The sequence below is a fragment of the Bipolaris zeicola genome (genome assembly GCF_000523435.1).
Source record: "Bipolaris zeicola 26-R-13 unplaced genomic scaffold scaffold_112, whole genome shotgun sequence".
Lineage (NCBI taxonomy): Eukaryota > Fungi > Ascomycota > Dothideomycetes > Pleosporales > Pleosporaceae > Bipolaris > Bipolaris zeicola.
The window spans coordinates 465-22,032 of NW_006912161.1; the positions used below are offsets into that span (position 1 = coordinate 465).

At 53.3% G+C, this 21,568-nt stretch overlaps 8 protein-coding genes across 8 annotated transcripts; 4 read left to right on the forward strand and 4 right to left on the reverse strand.

Annotated features, from left to right (window-relative positions):
• Positions 1-464: 464 nt before the first annotated feature.
• On the reverse strand, positions 465-2,734 carry COCCADRAFT_100277 (uncharacterized protein; the record flags this gene model as incomplete). Its single annotated transcript, XM_007715658.1, has 2 exons — positions 465-2,199; positions 2,250-2,734. The coding sequence occupies 2 exons, from the start codon at positions 2,732-2,734 to the stop codon at positions 465-467; spliced, it is 2,220 nt and encodes a 739-aa protein (XP_007713848.1).
• A 396-nt stretch (positions 2,735-3,130) lies between these two features.
• COCCADRAFT_27507 (uncharacterized protein) lies at positions 3,131-4,068 on the forward strand (the record flags this gene model as incomplete). The annotated part of the gene is made up of 4 exons (XM_007715650.1): positions 3,131-3,208; positions 3,275-3,529; positions 3,563-3,694; positions 3,832-4,068. 4 exons carry the CDS (start codon positions 3,131-3,133, stop codon positions 4,066-4,068), a joined length of 702 nt encoding a protein of 233 aa, XP_007713840.1.
• A 742-nt stretch (positions 4,069-4,810) lies between these two features.
• On the forward strand, positions 4,811-5,323 carry COCCADRAFT_27508 (uncharacterized protein; the record flags this gene model as incomplete). The annotated part of the gene is made up of 3 exons (XM_007715651.1): positions 4,811-4,820; positions 4,873-4,991; positions 5,021-5,323. The coding sequence occupies 3 exons, from the start codon at positions 4,811-4,813 to the stop codon at positions 5,321-5,323; spliced, it is 432 nt and encodes a 143-aa protein (XP_007713841.1).
• A 351-nt stretch (positions 5,324-5,674) lies between these two features.
• Positions 5,675-8,483, reverse strand: COCCADRAFT_100264 (uncharacterized protein; the record flags this gene model as incomplete). Its single annotated transcript, XM_007715659.1, has 4 exons — positions 5,675-5,871; positions 5,924-6,054; positions 6,105-6,238; positions 6,291-8,483. 4 exons carry the CDS (start codon positions 8,481-8,483, stop codon positions 5,675-5,677), a joined length of 2,655 nt encoding a protein of 884 aa, XP_007713849.1.
• Positions 8,484-8,916: 433 nt separating this feature from the next.
• Positions 8,917-9,918, reverse strand: COCCADRAFT_38118 (uncharacterized protein; the record flags this gene model as incomplete). Its single annotated transcript, XM_007715660.1, has 3 exons — positions 8,917-9,375; positions 9,422-9,547; positions 9,598-9,918. 3 exons carry the CDS (start codon positions 9,916-9,918, stop codon positions 8,917-8,919), a joined length of 906 nt encoding a protein of 301 aa, XP_007713850.1.
• A 2,980-nt stretch (positions 9,919-12,898) lies between these two features.
• COCCADRAFT_100283 (uncharacterized protein) lies at positions 12,899-15,420 on the forward strand (the record flags this gene model as incomplete). The annotated part of the gene is made up of 7 exons (XM_007715661.1): positions 12,899-13,175; positions 13,229-13,465; positions 13,514-13,703; positions 13,733-13,801; positions 13,857-14,046; positions 14,101-14,265; positions 14,323-15,420. The coding sequence occupies 7 exons, from the start codon at positions 12,899-12,901 to the stop codon at positions 15,418-15,420; spliced, it is 2,226 nt and encodes a 741-aa protein (XP_007713851.1).
• A 1,105-nt stretch (positions 15,421-16,525) lies between these two features.
• On the forward strand, positions 16,526-18,523 carry COCCADRAFT_38120 (uncharacterized protein; the record flags this gene model as incomplete). The annotated part of the gene is made up of 2 exons (XM_007715662.1): positions 16,526-17,189; positions 17,256-18,523. The coding sequence occupies 2 exons, from the start codon at positions 16,526-16,528 to the stop codon at positions 18,521-18,523; spliced, it is 1,932 nt and encodes a 643-aa protein (XP_007713852.1).
• A 1,830-nt stretch (positions 18,524-20,353) lies between these two features.
• COCCADRAFT_100238 (uncharacterized protein) lies at positions 20,354-21,208 on the reverse strand (the record flags this gene model as incomplete). The annotated part of the gene is made up of 1 exon (XM_007715663.1): positions 20,354-21,208. The coding sequence occupies one exon, from the start codon at positions 21,206-21,208 to the stop codon at positions 20,354-20,356; it is 855 nt and encodes a 284-aa protein (XP_007713853.1).
• Positions 21,209-21,568: the final 360 nt, after the last annotated feature.

Genomic DNA, 21,568 nt, shown 5'->3' on the forward strand with positions numbered 1-21,568 from the left:
CCCGGAACGAAGAGAGGACATAAGGGATCCATATCGGCTAAAAAAAAATTGGAAAGCAAAGGAACCGAAAAAGATTTCTCAAAAACACCCGGAAAATAGAGAAAGAGGAGGATGAGGAGAGATAAACGTTAGTTTGCAGTAGAAATGCTATATGGGAGCAAGACCGTGAACTTCCTCATGTCATGTAAAAGATTTGAACGTTTCAATCATGAAGAAAGATAGATAGGTAGGTAGGTAGAGAGAGAGAGAGAGATTCGTCATGTTATCTTTTTCTTTTTGCGTTTGGTCGTTAAAACATCGTAAGCGTTATCTGGCGGGGAGATCATCATGATCATGACGGCGACGTTGTCTTGGCCCTGGAAAAAAAAAGGGTTTGGGTGGATGTAGATGTCTGTGACGTGACAAATAGCAACTAGAGGCAAAAGAACAAGGTGAATTTGCCGAAATCAATCTACTGTAAACTTTCAGTGTCGGTGCTCCACGGCTTGCTGTTCCCCTGTAGCCACGGCAACGAGCGCTTCCAGTCGCCTCATGTCGTTGTTGCTGTTGTTATTGTTGTTCGGCTGGGCGGGCGATGGACCGAACGTCACGGGTCCCCGCTCGGAAGGCTCACGCTGTGGATGATAGCCTGAGCTAGAACTCGAAAGACTATGGCTATGGTAGTGCTGATGTGGCTGTGAGTGTAAAGGATGGGGCCTTTCCATGATGGATGTCGCGGGCGTGGACTTGTGATCTTCAACAACAACTGGCGCCTCCACGTACCCGTTGCTATGGACAATAGCGGGGTGGTAGTCGATCATGGTCCCTGGCGTCGGCACTCCCTCACTACTGCTAGAATCCTCAGGTGATGTGCGCTGCATTGCCCGCTGTGGTTGACTCATGGGCCCATTGTACCAAGCTTGTCGTTTGCTCTTTCGTGGAGTCTCGGGCTGCTCCTGGGACGTCCGTGGTGACGAGTTTATTGACGGGATCTGGATAGGCTGAAGGTTGGCCGGCTGTCGACTGAAGTAACCGTGCGGGGCTGTCGTTGGCCTTGCGGTACTTGTCCGGCCTGCACTGCCGGGATACTGTTGCGACCATTGCTCTCTTTGCGAACCCGGGCCGGCGATGTTCAGTCGATCGATCTCCCATGAAATGCTTGTTCGCTTGTGATGGCCCCGATTTGGCGGGGGTTCCCTTGGTGCATGGTATGTCAATGGGCGACCAGGAGCATCCACCTGCATCGGACTTGGCTGACGTCGAGGTAGTGTTGGCGGAGGCGGAGCATGATCAAAGCTCTCAATGCCCGGAAGTCTGGTAGTCTGTGAGGCAGCAGGCTGCGAGGTGTACAATGGTCGTGGAGCATCAGGTGTTTGGTGATAGCCCAATCCACTCGTCGCTGGCCGAGGGCCAGAATAGGTTCCCGGGTGCCAAGTTCGTCGCCTCCAGTCTGCATCGGCGTTAGAGTCGCCTTTGGACTCGGAGAAGTTGGAGACGGTAGGACTAGCGTATGCGCTGCTTTGTATGGAATATGTAGGAGGGGCTGTCGATTGCAGAGGTGTGATATAGGTGGGAGGGCCTTGTCCAGGAGGGCCAGCAAAGGGGTTTGGGTTTGCATTGGACGAAACAGACTGTCGACGTCCTGGTGGCGGTGGTCCAGCCCAGGATACTGGTCTTGAAGTGCTTGTGGCAGGAGATTGCATAGTTGATCCAAAGTGAGCAGGGCTACCAGTGGCTGCGGAGAAGGTAGCAGATGTAGGCGTTGTAGGTGCATTAGAGGGTGTGTCATATTCAACAGGCCCAGGACTGCCCATCATAGGCGGATCATATGCACTTGCCGTGTTGAGCGACAGGCGTGCTCTGGCACTCGCACCACCATCACTAGCCATGGCGAGAGGTGGGGGTCTGCGGCGAATATCTGGTGATTGGGCTACGCTCACACTTGACATGGTGGATGTGATGCTGGAAGCTGACAAATTCCTGCTGTGGCCACGACTGTGTCCGCCTGTGCTGCCCAGTGTATTTGCACGAGAGCGGTTCCCAGGTGGGCGTACGCGGTCAGTTCGTATTTGGCGTTGAAACCTCGTGCCTGTTGCGGCGAGGGATTCGGACGGGATGTCTTCATTTACATGGACAGTTTGTGCATGTTGCCGCAGATTGTCGAGACGAGAGAAGCGTCTGGAGCAGTGGCATTGGAAGGGCCGTTCACCCGTATGTTTACTGAGAAGCACGTTAGGAAAGTAAGACAAGTCGAACAGCAGAGCACGTACCGAATGTGCCGTGCCAAATGTTCGCTCCGGGTGAAGCTCAAGTTGCAGGGCGGGAAGTCTGTGCAGAAGAAGCGCTGTCCCTTCTTCTTCTTGGACGGCCGGTTTGAGTCGCTTGTGACGCTCTCGTTGTCGGATCCGTCCTTGTCATCGTCGCCGTCGCCCATCTGTACGTCTTGTTGTGTGGCTTTCTGTGCATCTTCTCTACTCTGCTCGCTCTTGTTCGAAGCTGACGGTGTTTCGCTCAATTCGCGGGCGGGGGTAAAGGGAGACGATGGCAGTGGGCGCTGGCCAGCAAGTCCTGCAAATGTATTGCGTGTGGGTGTCTTTGCGGCCGGATCTTCTGCCCGGACATCTTCCGCGGGCTTTGGGTCTGCAAAGAACCTGTTATTTGGGCGGGGAGTTGTGGGAGTTGTCTCGTCGCCTGGACGCCCTTGTGGCGGCTCCGGGACCGGCAGGGTAGTGTTGACTGCTTGAAAGCTAGACATGGTGGAGAAGATGGTGGCTTAGCAGCCTGGACTATCCTCCTCTTGTCGCGTGTGGTGCAATGTGCGGTGCGCACGTCTATAGGAACGGGGCGCGTGTTACGTCGCGATGTGCACAATGAGAAGACGCTTACGACGGGCGCAGGCGATGGGGGGCAGAGTGCAAGGTTAACGTAAGCGCAGAAGGCAGGACGCAAGCAGGACGCTTTGAGCGGCGCGATCAGAGGAACAGTGCCGGGCGTTCCTGAAGCGGGCGGCAGAAGGCTGAAACGGGATGATGACGAATGAAGAGCGGCGTTGCAACAACATCCGGGCGCTGCCTCCAGCGAGCGAAGACAAAGAAACAGCGGTGCACAAGTGTGGTTAACAGGATATAGTGGGTCGCGGCGTGGATTTGTTATGGACGGGTCGAGGGTGGACGGACCAGGCGTGTGGTGGAGGTTGAGCAAGCACGGATGCTCGGAGTTTGGGTGGGTGGTGAGTGTGATAAGGCGCGTGGTCGGATGCCTCAGGTGGCGGGGAGGGTACAGCTACTAGTAACAGCCCCTCGTCGACGGGGACCGGGTCGCAGCGCACACACACAGGCACGGGAGCCGCAGAAGACGGACAGCAATAGGAAGGGCTGGGAGTGGGGATGATGAGCAGGCGCAGCCAGCAGAATGCTCGGAGGGGGGTGATGGTGTGGTGGGGTGGGAGGGGGAAATGCAGGAGAGCGGGATTCGAGACAAAGTCACGATTGCGTCGCGGCTAGATGGTCGGAGGGGTTGGCTGGGAAGGCCGGTAGTAGTAGTAGTAGTAGTAAGTAGTAAGTAAGGCAAGTAAAGTAGGTAGCAAGCAAGAGCGAGTAAGTATGGAGAGAGTAAGGCACAGGACGGACGGCATGCTAGCGGGCCTGGCCTGGCCTGGCAGCAGCAGCAGCAGCAAGCACCTGGGCTGGGGTTTACTTACTTACAGCAGCAATTAGTGAGCCAGCGGCGACAAGGACCATCTGGTCTGCAGATCCCTGAAGCCCGCCTATGGCATGCAAGCCGTCCAGGCCCCCGTCGTGTCCGCCCGTCAGACTTGCAGCCCGCAGTCATACTACGCTCACTCTAGTGTAGACGACGAGCAGGCAGAGTAAGCCAGGCGTGCGAACAAGTGCTGCACATCCGACTCCGACTCTGCACGCCGCGACACGCCCTTTTTCACGTGTCACCATGTCTGCACCTCGACTAGACATGGCCCGTTGGCTGGCCACGCTGTACCGCCGTCGTCTGTCGGTCCCAGCAGGCCGTGGTGAGCTTGCCCGTGCGGCGGCGAAGCAGTTGCACTTGGGTTCGACGTGCATGCGAGGCTGATGCAAGGGGGGGACTCGAGAGCAGATCCACACAAAAAAGTGTTGTACCTTTGTACCTTGCCGAAGCGAACGACTAGCATCCGTCGCTCTGCCGGACTTGAGCGACTCGATCACTGACTGGCCGTGTCGCCTCGTACCACAGCGACCCGATGCCCGGTACCCTTCGTGGTTGTGGCTGTGGTTATGGTTGTGGTCGTGATCGTAGTCGAGGTCGATGCTTCTGCTCCTTACCACTGCTGCTGGTATTGCTGGTGCTGCTGGCCAAAAAAAACAGGCGGGTAAGGCGGCCTCGTCACCTCATGAGCCTGGCTGTCGAGGCGGTGGGCGATGGATGCTCTGTCGACGCCTTTTGCAGCATGCTGACAGGGCTAAGGACCAAGGCCCCAACTGGCTCGGCCACTGGCTCATAACCCTACCCTACCTGGCCCTAACTAACACTGCGGACGTACGCGGGACGATTCCTTTAGATCGCAAGGGCCATGGTCATCTGCGCCTCTTCACCATCGTCTGTACCATACTTTTTTCTCTCCTCCCCCTCTCGCCCTCTTGCCCTCTTGCCTCTAACCCCCCCGCCTCCCCTGCCACACTCCACCCAAGCCACCAGACTTACTTACAGGCCCCCAGAATCCCATGCAAACCCCATGCACACACACACAATATTGCTATTGACACGTTGCCAATCCCCATTGCCACTCGCACATATGGGCGAAACATGTTTGTATAGACAAGTATAGTATACATACATGTATGTGGGTGTGTGTATCTGCACGTGCAATGTGTACACACATACTACTTACGTATGCAGGCCGGGACAAAAGTGCCTGTAGGCGTAAGCAAGTCATACTCTGGTCCTGCAGCACAAACTCGACTCGCGTGGCGCGCATTTGTCGTCGAAAACCCATGATACTTAGTCCTTGTGCGCCGGTAGGGACTCGCCTGGATGCGTGAAACAGGCCAAGCCAGCTGGCGCCAGCGGCGGTGGCATGCTGCATGGCCCACGCTTGGTGTTGAGGGGCAATCCTCGCACGCCGCCCCATTACTCGCTACTACTTACTTTACTTACTGCTACCGCTACCGCTACCGCTACCGCTACCGCCCACACGCTAGTCTTGCCCACTCCACCTTCCCTCTCCCACCCACCACTACCCCGCCATGTGACGCAACCCATCCCCCTCCGTCCCTGTCTGCACTACGTCTCCCCCTACGCTACGCTACACTACACTACACTACACAAGCACACGCCGTACAAAGTGTAAACAAAAAAAACTACTCGCCTTGCACACTCGTCTTCTAATGCATTTATGGCTTCCAAATCATCCACGCCACTTGTTTTTTTGCCTCTACTCCCCCCCCCCAAAATGCCCCACTGCAAAGCACATGCATCATCCGTGGCCAAGCTGCTATCACACTGCTTTATTCTTCAACTCATACACTCGTTGCCTATCCCCTTTCTATCCCACCCCAACTCCACCATGCCAATCCCCTTCCTTCCACTTCGCCATACAATACAAGAGCGTACATCTAACCCATACGTGCTTACTGAACAACCTGAGCACAAAAATACGTTAGCACAGTCCTTGCACACAAACTTACACACATGCACACAATCACTGTCCTACCTTTTCTCGGAGCTTGCTTATCCATTGAACAAGACTCTCGCCCTGGTCGGCTCGGTCTTCCACAAGCAATGTTTGCGCCCACAGCTTCAGGCTCGGCTCTCCGTCCTCCTTGACAATGTAGAGCGTAGGCAGCGTAATAGACCCTACGCCCTTGGACTTGTGATCTCTCGACTTCTCCACCACTGCTCCACGTTAGAACATTCCATCCCCAATCTCCTTCCCACAACCCTGACTTACCTGCTCGCACTCGCTCAGAGTATTCATTGTCAAGAATAGGCAGTGATGCTTTGCCTTGCTTCAACTGTGTACGGTCTTCAACACCAAACACATCCGCCAACAGTGCCGGGACAGCATCGCGCCCAATCCACCTACTCACGTTAGCTCTTCTGCCCCACCTTCTCACTAGCACATCACCTACAGGAACTGGTTGACTCCGTCATCGATGAGGTATAGACCATACGACACAATCAATCCGCTCGACAAGTTCAATTGAGGTGGCATCGTAATCTGCCCAGTCGTAGGCTCCGGCACACCAGCATCATCCGGCATGTCCTAAATCATGTTAACCGAACGACTTACTGCTTGATCTTGGACAAAGACTTACGTGCAGAGAGTAGAAACTCGGGTAAATGTACTGCACAAGCAGGCGCAGCGGCAAGGTCGACAAGAGATCCAGCGCTGCTGATCGGAGATCACTTGGAATTTGGGCGCTCTTGCGAAGACCAACATTCTTGATCAGACCCAGGAATAGGATGGGGAGAGCGCGGAGGTTCTGAGGCAATTGCAGACCACCACCGCCCATGCTGCCTCCTGCCAGCTCTTTCCTGTAGGTTGACAAAATCTCAATCATCTTTGCCTGCAGCGCATCTCGTGCCGCATCCAGACCACTCGACAGCGCTCGCTCAACCGCCTTGTGGCTGAAATACGTCGTGATTGCCTGCGCATCTGCCGACGCATACACCGTCGCCAGATTCTCCGTCGTCGGTACCGCAAGTGTCAAAACTCGAATGCGCCGCTGGCCACCCGAAGTCGTGTGCAGCACCGCCGCCTGGAGACAGGCAAATGGTCTTGAAATCGTTTCGTCAATCGCAACTTCAATTACCACAGCCTGGTCTCTCGGGTAGGCTGGGAAAGCACATAGATCCGAAGAGCGGTTAAAGAAGTTTCCGTAAAAGGCAGACATCCTCAATCCAGTCGTAGCACGCACACGGAGCACAGCCTCAAGACCAATCTCAGCAGATAGGTAATCAGCAAGCTCCGTCGCAATCTTGACAACATCTTCCTGTCTTGCCGCATTCCATCCAGGGTAAAAGTACGTCTGGCCTGCCGTAAATCGAGGAAGGTTACTGAGCGTAGCAACATCCTGATACGCCGACGAAAAGAGGAACATATCCACCGATACTTGGTTCTTTGAGCATTCTACGGCGAAGGACTTGTACCAGTTGTTGGCTGGCTGTAGGAGGCTGCCTTCCTTACCCGTGCCCAACAGCGACTTGTCTTCTCGTGGACTCAGAGCGGCGTGGCCAACATTGGGCAGAGATGCGGCAATGACGGTAAGCTTTCCTCCAAGCGGGGAGATGAGCTTGTGCGCCGACCGGAGAGCTGATCCCAGAGCGAACCCAGGAACGTGTGTGTTCTGGAACATGGCAGGAAGGCGGTCCAGGAAAGTTTCAATGTTATTGCGACATTGGCTAAGGCTCACAAGGAGATCTGAAGGCATGGGTAGGTAGGGCTCGTCAAGATCTGACACAACCAGCTGTTGGGGCTCATTGGACTCGCTGTTGTCCGGAGGGATTCCGAAAAAGTGGAGGCCATTGTCAACTGCCATGAAGCCGATGCGTGTTCTACCATCGGCATTGGGTATCCGGCCAAGAGCCTCCTTGATTACTCTCGAGACGACTGCAAGAAGACCGTTGTTGACTGCAGCCTGGGTACAGTCCAGAATGATGTAATAACACAATGGCTGAGGCGGGCGAACCATGTATTCCTGTGGCGCAACAAACTCCGTGACGGCATAGTTCAGCTCGGGTCGCTGCCAGCGATCCACGCTCTTTTGCTGCGCCGCGTCCCAGTCGAATGCCTGTGGAACGTCGTTTGTCAGGTTGCACATGTTGCACCTCCACCTATGGCCATGGTCTAGGAATGAAACAAATGGGTTGATGTAGGCACGGCATCGTCGACAACGGCTGATGATTTGGTCCTGCACTACGGGTATCGGATCTTCAGAATCGTGTAGACTAGCGTACGGGCTTATGACCAAAGCAAAGGGCAATTTGCTCTTCTTGAGTAGGTTGTGGTTTGTGGGGATAGTGTTGAGCGTACACCGCACATACTTGCTCGATTCGTTCGCAAACTCGGAGGGCGTGGCCGCAGCGTTGGCTGGTAGGTTGATCGGTGGAGGGGGGTTATACAACTCTGAGACGTGGAAGGGCTGAGCAATGAGATCCGAGGGAAACAGTTGATTCTGCTGAGTAGCTGCTGTGGGTTGCTGGGCTTGAGGGGCTACCTGTCCTGGACCCAAGTTCATCTGTCCAAACTGCTGGTTGAGGGCATTTGGGTCTTGAGGCGCAGGCTGTCCATATGGTGCAGGCGCTCCATATCCGGGAGACGGTGCACCATATCCAGGCGCAGCAGCAGGTGCACCATATCCTGGTGATGGTGCCCCGTACATGGGCGCGGGCGCACCATAGCCTGGTGCTACTGGAGGGGGGGCTGCGGCTGCGGCCTCTTGTGTATTCGCACCGAATTGGTATCCCGTTCCTGCTGCATAGCGGTCTCTCTTCTTGCGGTCCGCCATGTCGAACGTCAGCGGGAGTTTGAAATCGGAAGAGGTGCGAGTTGGGGCTGGAAGAATGGCAGGACTGGCGGACTTGGGCGTGAATTTAGAGGTGAGGTTATAGCTCGATGTGTCTTCTTGGGGAACGGCACATTCCGCGCTAAGGGACCCCCACCAAAATGTGCACAGACCCGTGTATACCACGATATACTACTAGGTGGGACAAAGTGTGGAACACTCTTTTCTTAACCGTCAGGCATCCACTTAGCCAAACTTTTTCCTGTTACTCTGAGACACCCTTACATTATTCCAGGCAACACATATCTCACTTCTAAATACGTGTCGACACGAGAACGGACTCAACGACGATGGTAGGAGACACATTTGACTAAAACATCAGATCGTTATTACTCATTAAAACATTAAGACTTTCGCACACAGCCGTCCTCCATGATTAAGCCACGTTAGCAACTTCTTGTCTAGGAGTCTGTTGATGCTGAGCGCTGACCCTGTCTGCTTCTTCCAGTGGATAAGCAGCCGATCCAGCTTTGTCGTACTGCACACCAACTGGACTCTCGCTCCTCGTTGTACCCTCATTGGTGGCAGACTCTGGAACAAAGGCTCCCGCCGCCGCAGTTCCTGGCATCGCACCTATTCCGAGGTTGCCTGCATTCGAGTGGATGGGTTCAACCTCTAACTGGTAGCGGCGGAGATCGTCTTCAGCGTCATTCAGAACCTGACGCGCTGTTTCTCCCTCAGCAAATGCGGGGTGTGCATCTCCTGGTACTATTGGAGTATCATCGACCAAGTTCAAGAGACGACGAGCGTGCTTCGCCAGGATTATCTGCTTCTCTGCCCGCTCAATGGTGGCTGCAAAGTGGAGGTCATAAGCCTCCTTGAACTTTTGACGGGTCTGCAAGAGTCAGCAAGAGGTATTTGTTGCAAAGAAATCGCCATACAATATTGTTGAGCTGTGCTTCGGCCACCAAACTCTGGGCCTCTGCACGGACAAGCTCCTGTTCGAGCTGAACTATTTTGGTACTCTGTGGTTCCTTGTACTTCAGCTTTGCGATTTCATCAGAGACCTAGAAAGCTGATTAGAACATTGCGAGCCAACGAGAACGCTAGAACATGCCTTGGCCTTGTGGTCTCGGCTGGGCTGCACTGAACTCTCGGTATTGCGGATCTGCTTGAGGATACTACGGTAATCCTCTAACGATTGTGCGAAGACATCCTCCTGTTCCCCAATTTCCGCAAGCAATACTCCGAGTTTGTCGGAAATATCCGAAATAGTCTCGTCCTCCGTAGCCTCACCCCATTCAGACAGCTGCTGAGCGATACTGATTCGTTCGCGCCCAGCAGCCTCATGAGCCGCAATGGCATGATTTTCGGTCTTGATGATCTTGAACAGCTTCTTCGAAAGCTCTGGCTGTTGCGTGCCCCGGAGAGATGCCATGGTAAAGCGGTGCTTGGGGGCGGACTTCTCGCCGCTGCCGCTACCCTTCTTGGAGCGTACTGAGAGCGATCGATTCCTGAACAGAACATGGTGGTTAGCCACGGCTGTAAAACACGAAATTAAGAAGGCAACAAGGGTTGATTGTTGGCATGCAATCCTGCTGAAACTTTGCCCTTGGCAAGGCACTCTCTTGCATAACAGATTCCGAGGAGCAATCAGTGGCAGATGCTCTATTTTTGGAATTGTAGAGATGCAATGCGAAATTAAGCCAAGAGGCCGGACTTACATGGTGTCAGAGTTTCACTAAACAACAGGTAGATGGTGTGGCGTATGTGTACAGTTATCTTCTGGATACGTTTAAACTGCTAGGTTGTGCTGATGCCGCAAGAAAGTAGGCAAGTTGCCCAAGCAGGCTTGACCGGGGACAGAACAAATTACGGAGTGATACTGCGGAGCAACAGCTTGTATGAGGCGTCCAGGGCAGGTTGAGATGCGAGGATACTGCAATGGGGGTGCTGGTGGGGAGTGAATTACTGCATGAGCTTGGGTCTGGTGGGGGGAGGGGGGGGGGGGGGGGTGATTGGGGAAGTCGCGCCAGACACGGTGATGTCATAGTCGTGTCAAGCGGAAGGCGCGCAGGTTACACGCACAGCCTGTCGCCGCTTCCTTTGGGTGCCGAGTGATCCGCCTCTGATGGCTATAGGTCGCAGGCTATGGGCGGCAAGAAATATCAGTCTTGGACTTTCTGATAACACTGCAGGCATAAACCGAAGCGTCTTGCTTGCCGTCTATCCATCGGGCACACCGTCCGCGGAGGCGCGCAGCAAAGTTTGGTGCGCAAGGCACATAAGTACATGCATACCTACATAGTTACATGGCTAGATGTCGAGGTGTAAGTAAGCAGCCGGACAAGTAGCACACGGCAGTTGACGCGAAAAGCTGTAAAGCAAAGTCGAAAGCACTGACGGCCATGGCGCCATGATATGAACGGCTATCCCGGTCGAGCCACGGGTGCCGCTCCAAGTGCCGGTCGTACTCGAGTGACAGCACGATATATTTGCGACCGCGAATTCTGGGGTAGTCGAGGCCCTGCGTACGGCGAGATACGGTAATTGCGTAACTCATAATCTCGGTCGCAATCCAGCGGAGGGCCAGTAAAATGGAGCGTGTTTCTGCCATGTAAGTACTTACTAAGATACGCAGAATCCATGAGTCGAGATACGAACCTGTAAGGTATCAGGTAGACTGGTTTTGTCAGCGCACAATATACACAGGACAAACGCCCCCCACAGAACCTGGTAGGCACTGTTATGCAAACTATGAGGCCGCTGCTGGTGCTCCTTCATGTCACCTGATGTCGAACGGTCCGATCCATAAGTACAAGGTGCCGTACGACTGCAGCCACAACTCCGAGCCGGCATTTCTTTAGACGGGCCAATCGCTTCACTTACTGCGCTCCCGCAAGCGCCCTAGGCCGTTGTCGCCTCCAGGGGGGCCAGGGGGGGGGACATAAAATTCCGCGCTGGGCTAAGGAAATCCCGCTCTTACCTGGTGTACTCTTACCACGGCAGCCTAAACGAGTAGGTGTTAACAGAACAACTAAAGCCTTTTGTGTTTACCGAGCACTGTGCCGCGTCCACAAGCGGAAAGCCAACGTGCATGCAACAACCCTGGTCCGCCAATGAGCAGAGTGGAGCGCACCCGTCACTATAAACGCCAAGCCCAACCTCCGTGCGGCAAGGCTGCATGCTGCGGCCCTGATTTCGGCTGCATATTCATCTATACCACGCCATACGACACTTGCCCATCTGTGCGGACTTCTCGTGCCCGTTACTCCGGCGTACAGGCTCATCTTTCTTGGTATCTTCTCCAAGACCTCTATTTGTTTCGAGGCATCAATGGGGTAAGGAACATTCTATACATTGCCAATACATGCCCATCCTAGTCGATGAGATGACCAGGATCAACACGTCCCTCGTCTACATGCAAAACCATGCCACTCTTGAAGCATCTGGCCCTAGGCTTTTGGTCAGCAGCGGTAAGTACTTTTTTTCTGTCCTCTGGACGCGGTACATGGATGGACGTTCCACATGCCGATGCCTCAACCGAGCCGGCGACCGCGTCATGCAATCAAGTCGTCTCAATTCCAAAGAACAATATTGCGCTTCGCCAAATCGCTCAACATATGTATGTGAACCGCAAGGTTTGCCCGGCGTTAGAGTTGTGCAGTACTGCGATGCCCACCGCTAAGGCTTAGCGACCTCGCAACCAGCTTCTCGAACGCATCGCTTTTAGTAAACTTTGTAAGCCAGGATCCAGTTCCACTATTTGCTTGGCCTCGAGGCACGGTGACATGATCAGCACACACCCTTGGCGTTGCAACTGCTTTCATATCACACTGCGCTGATTCGATGTTTCCGTCCAGAGGCGCGGGGCCTCCAGCCGTGTGTTGAGCAAAAAAGGAAATATCCCAGTGTGTGTTTTGTGAAAGGTCTCCGCATGCGTGGCAAGCACAGTGTACATGCAGAAAACAAAAACGTTATCTCTCCTAGACCCAGCGATCATCAACAATCGCCATCTCTCGTGCTAGTTTCATGGCCGACCCTATGCCTAATTAAGGTAACAGATGCGTGTCAGTTACATACTTACACACATGTAGCATAAACTCAGTCCACTCAGAGGTCCGATAATGCTAATCCTTACCCCAGACCTATTGTGAGTACACGTCCTACCAGTAGTAAACCTATCCACCAGCTCGGGATCTGCTAGCACAGATGACCACATTCATCTGGGGAAATTGCCATCATGTTATTCGGTCATTCAGGACTGCCGGTTGCCAGGATCTAAACTAGCACGACGTTGAAGCTCGGGTTAACCGTCCGATGCTTTTTGGCTGACGATGAGATCCCGGAGGCGGTATAAAGGGACAACGCCATCTTCTCTTCCAGATCATCTCACGTCGCCCCAAGCAACTTTCAAGATGGTTCGGTCTAATGTTTTGACAGCATTTGCTGCTATTTGCCATGTCGCTCACGCTGGTTGCCCCTTGATGGGTGATCAACCAATCGCCCGACGCGATGGTGCCACTGCCATGTCAACCGATGACTTCATGAAGCAGTATGAGATTGACGACAGCAAAGCCTACCTCACCAGTCCTGTAGGAGGGCCCCAACCGGACCAAGAGAGCCTCTCGGCTGGTGAGCGAGGTCCATCACTGCTCGAAGATCAAATTCTCCGCCGGAAAATCATGAGCTTTGGTAAGAGCACTAAAAATCTCCGTATCTGACGATTTACTAACCGAGATGTTTAGATCACGAGCGTGTTCCTGAGCGGGCCGTGCACGCCCGTGGTGCCGGTGCTCACGGAACATTCAAGTCATTTGGTGACTGGTCTAACATTACCGGAGCCTCGTTCCTTGCCAATTCTGAGAAGGAAACGCCAGTGTTCATTCGATTCTCTACTGTTGCGGGAAGCCGTGGCTCCGCCGATACTGCCCGAGATGTTCACGGCTTTGCCGTTAGGTTCTACACCGACGAGGGCAACTTTGGTAAGCACCACATTGACGACACACATGTGCGGTATTAACAATCTCTAGATATTGTCGGCAACAACGTTCCTGTTTTCTTTATCCAGGATGCCATCAAGTTTCCTGACCTCATCCATGCTGTCAAGCCCAAGCCAGACAGTGAGATTCCTCAGGCAGCAACGGCCCACGATTCGGCATGGGACTTTTTCAGTCAGCAGCCTAGCACTATGCACACCCTCCTGTGGGCTATGAGTGGACAGTGAGTGGACATGTAGAATGTTTAACCAGGACTATCACTGACAAGTTGTTTCTTTCTCGCAGCGGTACCATTCGTTCCTACAGGCATACTGATGGCTGGTAAGAATAACTTCTCTCATATTTAGATGAACAATATACTAACTCATTTGTCTAGGGGTGTCCACACCTTCCGCTTTGTCCGCGATGACGGCAAGTCCAAGCTCGTCAAGTTCCGCTTCCGATCTCTTCAGGGCAAGGCCTCCCTGCTGTGGGAAGAGGCTCAAACCACTGCCGGAATGAACGCAGATATGCACCGACAGGATCTCTTCGAGAGCATCGAGAGCGGTTACTACCCAGAATGGATCGTGCGTACCCCTAGCCTACTCAAAGGCGATAATTGCTAACATTCTGGTGTTCAGTTTGAGGCTCAAGTCATGGAGGAGTCTGACCAACTTCGATTCGGATTCGACGTTCTCGACCCCACCAAGATTGTTCCCGAGGACATTGTTCCTTTCACTCCTCTTGGAAAGTTGACCTTGAACCGCAACCCTCGCAACTACTTTGCCGAGACTGAGCAGATTATGGTATGTTCTAGTGCTATCTTTACGGGGGTTTCTAGTTGCTTACTTATGTGTCCTTAGTTCCAACCCGGTCATCTTGTCCGCGGTATTGATGTTTCCGACGACCCGCTCCTTCAGGGACGCATGTTCTCGTACTTGGACACTCAGCTGAACCGTAACGGTGGTCCCAACTTTGAGCAGATCCCTATCAACCAGCCCCGCGTTCCCGTCCACAACAACGAGCGTGATGGTGCCGGCCAAATGTACATTCCTCTCAACACTGCCGCCTACTCGCCCAACACCTTGAACGGCGGTTACCCCAAGCAAGCCAACCAGGCCGAAGGTCGTGGATTCTTCACTGCACCCTCTCGATCTGTCAGCGGAAACCTTGTCCGCACCGTCTCCAGCACCTTTGCCGACAACTGGTCGCAGCCTCGCCTGTTCTACAACTCCCTGACCCCCGTCGAGCAGCAGTTTGTCATTAACGCCATCCGATTTGAGACTTCGCACCTCAAGAGCGAGGTTGTCAAGCAGAATGTCTTGATCCAGCTCAACCGTATTAGCCACGACATTGCTACCCGCGTTGCTACTGCTCTTGGCATGACTGCGCCCGCACCTGATGACAAGTTCTACCACAACAACAAGACCATTGGTGTCAACCCAGCTGGCGAGCCCCTGCTCAAGATTGAGGGCTTGAAGGTTGGATACCTCACCTCTGCAGCATCTACTGGCGACAAGGGCAAGGCTCTCAAGGCCGCGCTCAAGGACAAGAAGGTTAGCCTGACGGTAGTTGCCGAGCACCTTGGCGAGGGCATTGACCAGACCTACTCTGCTACTTCGGCCGTTAACTTCGATGCCATCATTGTTGATGGTAGCGCTTCGGCCCTCTTTGCCCCCGCGGGCAGCCTCGCCAACTCCAACTCCACGGCTTCCAAGGCCCGTTCCACCTTGTACCCTGCTGGCCGCCCTCTTGAGATCCTCCAGACCGGTTACCAGTTTGGTAAGCCCGTTGGTGTTCTCGGAGCCAGCAACTCGACTCTGTCTGCTGCTGGTGTTGAGGCTGGCACCCCTGGTGTTTACAGCTTCGACTCTGCCAGCGATGTGGCCGCAGTTGTTACCAAGGTCACTGAGGGTCTGCGCACTTTCAAGTTCCTTGACAGGTACCCATTGGACAACTAGGTAGTGAGACATTTTTGGCAGTTTGTATATAGAGGGGTTTTTTTTATTTAGATTCTTGTGATGAGTACTTTGGTTTAATACCAAGTGGATAGGTTTGTTGAAGTTTAGATCGGTCCGTTAGTGACAAATGCAATTTGGTGTTAGTCTGCTACTATTACTTGAGAAATTGGGCCAGCAGGGTCTGTGAAAGGTGCCATGATTGCTTGTTTTCTGCCAGTCAAGCGTGTAAACGCAAAAGAAGGTGATGTTGTGCGCGCGCATGTGTGCAAGGTGGGCCCGAGGGATTAATGTTGGGCCATGACAAGAGCGGTCTACCAAAGTAATGAGTGTCCATGTTCTGGACTGCTCAATGGGACCCACGACGAGTAATTTCACACCGTGGCCGAGGGTATGTCACATGGCAAGCGGCCCAGAGAAGATAGTCGGGATGTCAGTACTGGAAGAGGGAGCTCGGGTGTCTGCCACGCCTCGCCACGTTCTCCACGTTCTCCACACGGCGTGCTGCCGCTCACGACGTCAACGGCGAAACGGCGAACAGGGAGTTTGCAGGACGCGGCGATGCAGTGCGTGTGCTGGGGGGCTGGGCAAACACACGCGCACACGCACACACACACACACAAACCAAAAAGGTCAGACAGCATCTGGGAGTCTGGCTGGGTGGTGCTCACGCGTGGCTCAGGGCACAGTGCAGGCCATGGGGGTTTGGTTTCCTGGTCTACGGCTGGTCAGAGTGGGCGGGGCTTGGCAGCTAATGCAGGGAAGGGCAGGGGAGAACACGGCAGGCCGAGATTATGGCTACCTATTACTACTCTACCGGCGCAACCCCGTGTGTGTGCTGATACAACGCTGTCGAACTCCTTACTCGACGTCTTGTCTTCTTTGCAAACACTGCGAGTTACACCCCCAAATTCCCCGTACGTTTCAGCCCTGCAGCCGGCTCGCACACCACCACATTACACATTCGGCGCGGCCTAGCTCGCTGGTCGCTCAATAATTGGCCGTCTTGCCCATCTCGCCGCTTCTTTGAGCGACGTTGCCAACACCGCCTTTGTACCCTACAAAGACAAGATACACACACACATATATACATACGCACAAACACGTCATGTCAACAGCAGCAGCAAGCAAGCCGCCTGCCACGAGCACGTCTCGTCGCGACGCCGCTGCCAAGACGTCGTCAGCTTCACCAGGGGCTGCAAGCCGCACGCCTGCCCGCTCCTCCACCCCGACTACCAATGGCGCCAGCGCAGTCTCGCGCACAAAATCTGTTCGTGGAGGCACCACCGGCGCCCCAGTCTCTGCACGCGCTGCCGTCAAGAAGCCTGCTACCCCCTCGAACCTGAGCAATGCGTCGCAGGCCGATGCTGACGAGGCCCGAGATGAGCAGGCCGCCCTGCTTCAAGATCTCAAGGAGCGCCTGCAAAAGGTAGAGGGCGAGGCAGAAGAGCGCCAGAAGCAGATCGAGGTCCTGACTGCTCGGCTGGACGAGGCGCTCGCAGAGCAGGCCAAGCTCGAGGAGCGCGCACACGAGGAGGAAGAAAAGGTCGAGGCGCTAGAGAACGAAAAGCGCGAGCTCACCCGCCAGCACCGCGAATTCGAGGCCATCTACGAAGCCGAGCGTGCCCAGGCGATGAAGGAAAAGGAGGAGACACAGGCACGACAGGAAGAATTGCAGGGCACTATTCAGCGACTCAAGGAGACCATGGCTACCAAGAACATGCCCACTGCTGAGCCTGAGGGCGAGGGTGAGCAGCACCTATCACGTACGTGTAAGTAGTAACCATTTGCCGTCAACACCACGGTGTGATCATGTGCAAATACTGACTTGGTTGCAGCGAGTTTCCGCAATGCGTCTTCGCGCAACAACTCTTCGCAGAACCTCGAGAATGTCGCTTCTTTCGCACCACCCAACTCGGTGCAGCGCAGCAACTCGCGCAGCAACTCGAAGCTCATCAACCAGAAAGACAAGATCATTGAAGATCTGCGCCTAGAGCTCGCAGAGTACCAGGTAAAGATGCTTGAAGTAGAGAACGCTGGTGGCGGTCGTCTGCGCGAGCTCGAGAAGCAACTGCTGGAGACGCGCATGACCAACGCAAGGCTTATGGAGGACAATGAGAGCTTCCAGCTTCTGCTGGGTGAGAAGACCCTTAACGGAGATTTGAGCCGCGGCGATTTCTTGCGAGAGGCTTCCAGTGCCGACGACCGCGCTCCATCTCGCAGCGGCCCTTCAACAAGCCTGGCTGACGAGCTTCAATCGGCAGAAGAGGGCGACGCGGAAGTTGTTCGCAAGCTCGAGACAGAGCTCAACAGCATGAAGGCCCAAAACCAGGCCCTCACTCTCTACATCAACAAGATCATTGGCCGCCTACTCACCCACCAAGGCTTTGAGTCTGTCCTTGGCAACGACGCCGACAACGAACAAGGAGGCCCCGACAAAAATAAGGAGCTTCCACCTCCCCCACCTCAGGAGAATGAGCAGCCCCAAGGCTTCCTCCAGCGCGCCAAGTCCGTGGCCATGGGTAACAAGAACAAGCCTCGGCCCCTCAGTGGCACCATGGGTCCGCCACCAACCCAGCAGAGTGCACACGAAGACCCAGCCACAGCACCCAGCATTCCCCTTACGCGCTCTGCATCAAGTCGCCACCCAAGCGGCAGCCATCGCCGATCAACGTCCGATGTTCCTGGCGCCGCTGGTATTGTTAACAACATGTACCGCCCCGGAGCGTCCAACCCGGCTTCGCCCGGTGTGGTCTCGCCCCGCAACTCCTTTTTTGGCCTACCAGTCAACAGTGGGCCAGGGTCCAGCAACCCCGTTTCCAGAGTCCCATCTGGTCAAGGCCCTATCCCAGAGGACAAGGAGGTGGATGCTCGCACCGAGTCTTCGTCGGCCAGTCACGTTGACACACCTAGCCCGCCGCGTCAGCTCGTGCGCAGTGAGACCAGCACTAGGGTCATGACAGGCAAGGGTATGCAACCGCTGCGCCTGGTCCAGAACGAAGAAGAGGCTATGAAGGCGCGCAAAGCTGCCAACAGAACCAGTTGGTTTGGTGGTCTCTTTGGTCAGACGCCACCTCAGCAGCAACAGCAACAGGACACTGCCTAGTTTGCGTCGTCGACTGGTCTGACTTGCTTGCTTGCTGGTTGGACTTCCTTCTTCTTTCATGTTTGATGTGAACTCTTTTTCTGATCCCCCTCATGTAAGTAACTTTCATCATCATCACGAGCCCAATATTTTTATTTTTGGATACGACGGCACACGGTACGACTTAATGCAGGAACAACAACAACAACTCAAGAAGAACGAAGTAAATGGCCAAAGAAATACTAGTTTTTTTTTATTTCACAGAATAAATGGGGGGGGGGGGGGGGAGAGAATTGAATTGATGGGAAATATCGTGTCCATATGTCTTTAACTTTTTTTTTGAAAGTCGAACATATGGGCGGTTTTTTTCCAGTATTTTTTGGGGTGCAACGTGGATGGATATGCTGGAAAGGATATGAAGAAGAAAGGAGTTGGGGGGTTTTTTTCTTAATCCATAATTATTGTTTTCTACTCGGTCCCTAGCCTCCCCTCCCCTTGATTCTTTGTATTACCCCCCACCCCAACGAAACAATGTATGTAGATAAGACGACCAAACCTCTCACATCTTTCACGTCTTTAGCTTAGTAAGTTTATTCTAGTCTTCCTTCCTTTTTTTTTGTCTTTCCTTCTCAGTGAAAATCGTTTACTTGTGAATCGTTTAAAATTCGTTCATTTACTTTCATCACACCTTCGCACATCTCCCCTCGTCATTCTCCCCCTCCACAGCCCACAGGTCCTAAACTCAAACTCCCCTTCCTCGCACTACATCTCGCACACGTCGTTCCACTGTGTACACGTCTACGCTGCGTCCCCTGCGGACATAGTGGCGGCGCTAGGCTGTGCGTGATGGCGTGGTCGCAGTGTGTATACTGGATTTCCAGCACGTGCGCGCATGGTTGTGGGGGTGGAGAGGAACATGTGTGGAGGTGGATGTAGCACATGGGTTTTTTTTTCAGGGTGTGTTTCGGGTCGGTTGGTTGGTGTGTTTGGGGTTTGGTGAGTTTCTTATTTCTGTGTAAGAATTACCCTTTCCCCTCTCCTGTACAATGTAGTGTGTCTTTGTGTCAGTGTTTTTATTTTTATTTTTAACGGAGATATTTAGCTTCTGGGGTTGGATTGTGGGGTAGAGTATTTGCTTGTTTGGTGGTGGTGGTGATTGTTCGGTATAAGTATATGTGTTTTGAGATTTGTTTTTTGTTCGTATCTCTTTCAGGTACTGAATCCTTAGGACTGAGACGGGAAACAGTGTTTTGTTGTCTTGTGTTTGAAATGTCTTGGGTAGCGGGGTTGAAACGATGATTTGATGTCGTTTGGTTTTGTTTGGATGGCTGACGCACTTTGTCTCTGAGTGGGGGTTGGTGTGTTTGTGGATAGATTTGTCAGTATGGTATCTGGAGAATATATGGTCACTGGCAGGCTTGTCTGTGAAATTTCTTCTGGAATCGTTGCGTCTCTGGTTATATCATAACATTTTCAATATCAACGCAAGCACAAAATCATATGATTTTCTGTCACTCATCCTGTTGTCCACGTGTGCTTTTAATCATTACAATTCTTATAAAATTAATCAAACATTATTCGTAGTTATGTGTAGCTCATTTCGTTCCAAGGTATTAGTAGACTTTTATACGCCTTATCATACAGCCAGGTCTCTCAGTCAACATGAGTGAGATTGTATAACGCCGTCAATGCACGAGTAGAACCCATGGGTGCCAGCGCCCATGAAGCTGCCAAACAATCAAATATCCCCAATCCCACCTAACCATGCATGATGAAAGCAAAGTCCTGAGATTATTTCACAACATCAAGTAGTGAACCACAATCTGCCTAGTTCCCAGACCCCTCCAGAATCTATGCAGCAATCGTCTTTGGCGCCGCAGCTCGCTCGACCCATTCTCCCAATCCATGATCTGCAGTCGCCCAGTAGTCGCGCGTCTTCTTGTACATGGCCAAGCGTTCCGATAGACTCGGGATAGCCATGATCTCTTGAAAGGGAATCGGACGCTCCTCTACAGGCACATTTGTAAAGTCAATGGCAGTACCCGAGTCTGTGCGTTTGGGTTTGGCCCATGGCTGGGGTGGTCGGATGCTTGCCTCGGATATCTTGCGCTCTCCAGGAGGTGGGAGATGTTGCTCGTTCCAAGCAATCTTTCTTTGAGATGTGGTTATTGCGTTGTATGGTTCAAGATTGGTGGCGGTTGAGTACATTGACGAGGCTGTGGTGGGACGGGCCGATGCGAGCTCTGGTTGGAATGTACGACTTTTTGATACTGAGGTGGAATTGTCTGAGTCGCTTTCCAATCCGATGCTCTGTCCTAGTCGTGTTGTGCTACGCTGAGTCCTTAGAGGAGTAGGACTGCCATCAGACCTTTCCACTTGGCTGTTCACCTGACTTTCTGGCAGATGCCTCTCCTCGCTTCCACGACGTGATCTTGAGTGAGGAGAGAAAGACTTTTGTCTCAATCTAGAGAAACTCTCCTTCCACGACAGGCCTGGTCGTCGTGTGTTAACCGGTACGGTATCTGAACGGCCGCGTGTTTCTAACTTGGCGCCGTCAGGGCCAGGCGGCGACCGTTCATTCGGTTCAGCTTCATTGTGACTGAAGTAGTTGTCAAGGCTTGAGCTCCCACTACCCATAACATTGACGCCACCGACATGTCGCGCGTCCATTGGCTGTGAGATGACAATTGTCTTAGTCTTAGCCATGACTTCGTTATGGTACCCAATAGGGAATTGCTGTAGATTGTTAATGCACAAGTGGTTCGATTGATGTGCGTTGACTGACTGGAAGCGGATTGTTTCGCGTATATGTGGGCCTTGAGCAAGTATATGCCGAGGGGCGGAGGATGCAACAACGTGAAAATTTGGTGATTCAAGTGCGGCGTGCGGAGTGAGAACTGTGTGTTTTCGATTCACCCCGACAATCGAGGCTATTATGATCTGCAGGATGTGTGATAATGCTGTGAGGATGCGTACCGGATGTTGAACTAGGCAACAAGTAGAGGACAATTGAATAATGCGTTCAAGAAAGAAACAGAGCAGGATGCAGGCCCGTTGAAAGTCACG